Here is a 5022-nt window from a genome sequence, read left to right as displayed (position 1 = left end):
AAGCCCCACCCCACCCTCCCGGTCCCTCGGTGCTGGCTGCTCCTCTTCCAGCTTATCAGAAGTATGCAATGGCGGAACAATGGGCGTTCTATCCACACGAAACCTGGAATGTGTCTGAATGTAGCAGGCTGGGTCCCTCTCTTCTCTCAGAGCATGCTTTGTGTCCCCTGTTTCCCCCGGGAGAGAGACAGTGAGACCATAGGAGGCTGTGTGAACACAGAAGGAGGGCATAAGAAGGGGATGTGGTGACAGTGAGAACCAAACTGCTAAAAAGGTTTTCAGGGTGGAAGGCGTAGGTGAGAGTGTGAGTGTACACAGAAAGAGAGGCGGAGCAAAGATCTAAACCTCATGAGTAGAGGCACCTGGCAGGACTTAATGTTGATTTGACATGTTGCCAAATGATTAATGAGGCTCTTATTTTTGGCCCATAAAATGTCATATAATTAGATAAAATGAGACTCCACCAAAGCCCAAGATGATGTTTTCATTGCTTGTTTCTCCAACCAACAGTCCAAACCCCAAAAACTAAATAAATAACAAAGATATTCCATTCACAATGACATAAAACAGACAAAGTGGCAAATTCTCAACTTTGAGAAGCAGAAACTAGCAAATTATCAAAATTCTGATTATTTTCTGGCAATTTTAAAAATTTGGTAGAAAATGAATCAGCCCTCCAGTAAATCAGTTATACAATTACAATTATAGGGATTTAAATTATAGGGATTTTACCCTCCTTCTCTGTCAGGTGCGGCTAACATGCTAGCGGGCCAGAAGAAGAACCTTCTTGCCGTGGCCAAGAACTGGTACCATCAGTTCTCCATCCACACACTCAGCTTGATCCAGGGAAACAAGTCGGTGTGCGGCTTCCACCTGGGCTACCTAGACGGGGAGATGGAGCTCATCACCCAGGCCATGAACACCGTCCTGGATCTCTACAAGGATGGCAAGATCAAGCCCCGCATCGACTCTACTTGGCACCTTGAGCAGGTTTGTGTCTAAATTTGGCTCACTTTTTGTTTATTGTGTGACTGATTGCCTTCTCTATTTGCCATCAAAACAGTGGTTGCCACATTCTCTCACAATGTCCTTATATTAGTTTTGGGAGATATGAAGATGTATTTTTTTTAAATGATATTTGACAATGACATTGCAGGCAATGTAGTGTAGTAGCTTGTCCAGTAAATTTAATATATCACAATATATATCATGATAAAAAATACTGATATATTCAAGCCACATATTGATCAAAACATTTTTTTAACCTGTATTTTACTATTTGAACTGCTGTTTTTTTTTGTATTTTAAGGTTGAATCCCCACTCAAAGCTGTATCTCCACTGAACAGCCTTTGTGTGTGGATTTCAAGTCCATTTATGCCTGCTTGTTAGTGGGACTAAAAGCCCCCGTGTGCACCTCAGTCTGCATGTCCAGATGATTCACTGTGACAGGGATGCATTTACACCTGAATTACATCCATTTTTATGCCATGCGCTTACAACCCAGTCACCCAGAACTCATGTGAATGCCAGGTGGGTCCGTGTGTTTTGCAGTGCGATCTGCAGGAGCTGGGTGTGGCTCGGATTGAATAAGGCTCAACATTCAACAGGCAAAGTTTGTCCACAAAAAGCACTGTGTCTCCTCGAGCATAACTCACTCAGCCAGACAGAATCAGATTGTTGCTGACAAAATGAACACTGCTAACAGATATGAATAGAGAGTGTGAAAAACACCGAGAGAAAGAGGAGTCAGAGGCTGACATCTTCTGTTGTCAAAGTCGGAGCTGGTCAGTATTTTGGCCTGTGCGACTGTGGCCAGAGAGAAACACCCGCTGTCTTTCTCCGCCATCTGACGCTCTTTCTCTGCCTCTCCATCTGTCTGCTCTTTATATCAGAGTCTTTCTCTCTGTCTTTAGGTTATTGACTCTCTCTCTGTCTCTCTCCGTCTCGCTGTATTCTCTTCTTCTCCCTCCTCACAGTGCATCTTTTTTGCTTTTTCTCTCTTGTTGCTATGGTGACATCCTTTAGTCAGTGTGTGCGTCTGTCTTAGGGAGGGGCCCTGATGTATGAGAAAGAGACATGGAAGGAGCGTAGAAAAACAGGAGAGAATAAGGTATATCTCAGTCTGGCTTGAAGAGGTCGGGCGTGTAAAGTTTTGAGTGCACGTCTTTAAATACTGACGCTTGTAGTAGCATCAAAGACAAAAAACTGTTAAAAGATATTTAACTAGATAAATGATCAATTATTACGAGTGCAAATGCCACGCCCTGACCCCATCCACTACAGCCCTTCCTCCATTGTCACTCTTCGTTATTTTTGCTCCCATACTCAATACAAAATCTAAATTCTTGGGCAATATTGAAAAATTTGTGTTATCCCTCCCTCCTGTGGTTTCCCTTGCTTCATTATCTACATCTGCACTGATAGCCTAGAGGATAATGGTTGTGTCTGTAGCCGCAAATAGCACACTTGAGTCCGAGATGCCTGGGAGCCAGAGGTTGACAGATCTTAGAGAGTGATGGGTGGAAGTGGGTGGAGTCGTCGAAAAAGAGCCTCAGACGCTCTCACTGTGACTTTCATTCACATTGAAGATGATTCTTATAATTCCTGGACTCAGCCCTCCCTCCCTTTTAGTTTTGCTGAGGCGTGCTCCTCATCTGAAGGACACCAGTTGCTCCCTATGTCCCCTCCTCCCACCCCCTCGCTTCACTTCGAACTCCCACACTCTCCCTTTCCCATGTGTCTGAGTCGTCAGGGCCACGTTTCAGCCAGGCTTTACGTTGCTAGGAGATGGCCCTGTTGCCGTGGCATTGGTCGTTAGGTGGTCTGCCTGCCTTGCACGATGAGGGGGATTGGAGGACGGAGGGAGGGGGAAGCGATGGCGGCAGGAACAGACAGTGGACAGAGCTCGGTGGTCAAAAGGAGGGTGAGGTTGGTCTTGCTGGGATTCTCCTCTCGTGTTATGATTGACAGTCAGTGGGGCCAAGTTGGTCGATCCATCACCTCCTACCCGGGGGGTTTGGCTGATTAGCTGTCAACACAAGAATCTCTGTCCTCAAAAGTAAACGCATTCATTTCAGCTTTTATGTCACAAAAGATCTCATTGTTCCACACGCTACAGAAAATGTACTTTGATAAAATTTGGACTCTGTACAAAGATCTTAGTGATTGATGTCAAATTGGACACTTGTAAATTTACCACAGTTTTAACCGGATAAGTGCTGTGTCATAGGCAATTAACCTGTAATGAATAAGAGCCTTTAAAGGATAGGTTCACATTTTTCCAAGTCTATCTCAAAGGTCCAGTGTGCAGGATTTAGTAGCATCTACCCAAGTGCAAAGGAGAAACTACGGTGGCTGCGAAACGTGTGAAAAAACTCACATGCCCATATGTAAATGGAAAACGTTTTTGGTTGCTGTAATTGTTTCCCATGTCCATTGTTGCTATGAAGAAATCTTTTCATACAGCAATTTCAATGTAAGAAGAGCGAAATCCACAAAAATTTATTCTTAAATTGAGCTGAAATGAATGTGATGCTTTAGCCATCTGATTTATGCAACTCTTTTAAGGGTTTACAGCAAAAGTCCCTCTTTGTCTCACTTAACGACATGTCTTTGCTGACCTGCAATGGAGAGATAAAAACATAAACCAGTGTGTAACTTTGGAAGGTAGCTGCTTAGTATCTTTAACACATACTGCTGAAGCCTCATATTATCTACAAGAATCAGAACAAAGACTATGGATTTTGTCTCCCAACACCTACATTGGAATCGGGTTAGGAAATGATCTCTTTACAGCCGGTATGAACAGGAAGAACCTGTACAATGATTAAAAACGTTTAGTTGCATATGTGGGCTTGTCAGTGGATGGAGTTTTGAAAAATGTGACCCTGTCTTTTAATATTAAGATGTAACACTATCTGATAGCAGTGGTTTATTGATTGCTACATCTGCGGTAGCCTCTTCCATCAGTGAGGAAGGAGTGAAAATGAATCCTTTTATTGGTCTTATTTCCGTTACTACTTAATGAAAAGAAAACATCACAACTTCATTTTACAACAATTATGACATAAGAATTGACATTAAAGCCACAATTAAACTGCACCTACTAGAACCGACGTCCAAACAAGACCAGGATTGAACCAAGGTCTCACATCCAGCATTACCCTCCATCATTCACTGTCCAGGAAATCTGCCTCATCCCCCCTCAGACGAACACCTTTCAATGAAGAGATGATATCATTTTCTCATTAAAATAAATTTGTTGTTTGGTAGCAATGGGATATTAAATAAAATTATGCAACAAAAAAAATTAGCTTTGTACTTTCTTGCCTATTTATAATCATAAACATTTTATTATATTTATATACTTAATACATTCTAAAACAGAAAGTATCTGTTTGCAGATTTGCATCATTTATTTTGTTATCCTTCTGTTATCCTCTATTTCTCCTCTTAGCTTATGCTGCTGCAACAATTTCATTTCCCCTCAAAGATTATTAAAGTCTCATCTAAACAAATGTAGTTTCTCATATACTGCATATTAAAGTGATATTTGAGGCGCACAAGCCTGTAAAATGTGTTTCCAGACTGTGCTATCAAAACAAAAGATTAGAGGCACAGAATGTGAGGAGGCTCATATTGCTGTGGGTATGTGTTGGTGCAGGAGAAGCTGGCTACTACCCTTAATAGGTTTTTCTCAATGACAAGTGTATTTAAAATCTTCCTCGTCCTCCTTTCACCCTTCACTCCTTCATCGTGTCTTTCTCCTTCTATTCCTCCCCCAGGTGGGCGATGCCATGAGAAAGATGCAGGAGAGGAACAACATCGGCAAAGTGATCCTCACCACAGAGCCGATGCCCGAGGAGGAGAAAAAGGAGGAGCCCAAGAAGGAGGACAAGAAGGAGGACAAGAAGAAGGAGGACAAGAAGAAGGATGACAAGAAGAAGGACGATGGCAAGAAGGAGGAGAAGAAGGACGACAAGAAGAAAGAGGAGCCCAAGAAGGAGGAGAAAAAGGAGGAG

At 42.6% G+C, this 5022-nt stretch overlaps 1 protein-coding gene across 1 annotated transcript in view; it reads left to right on the top strand.

Moving 5' to 3' along the window:
- Window positions 1-5022, top strand: part of vat1 (vesicle amine transport 1) — a gene marked incomplete at its 5' end in the record, with an annotated part of 26895 nt that overhangs the window by 20305 nt on the left and 1568 nt on the right. Inside the window, 2 exon segments of the mRNA XM_035655683.1 lie at window positions 749-990; window positions 4786-5022. Of these exon segments, the coding sequence (XP_035511576.1) occupies window positions 749-990; window positions 4786-5022 (479 nt within the window).

This window comes from Morone saxatilis, unplaced genomic scaffold (genome assembly GCF_004916995.1).
Source record: "Morone saxatilis isolate NCDOM2014 unplaced genomic scaffold, NCSU_SB_2.0 Contig14, whole genome shotgun sequence".
In the NCBI taxonomy this organism is placed as follows: Eukaryota; Metazoa; Chordata; class Actinopteri; family Moronidae; genus Morone; species Morone saxatilis.
This window is presented reverse-complemented; position numbering and strand designations above follow the sequence as displayed.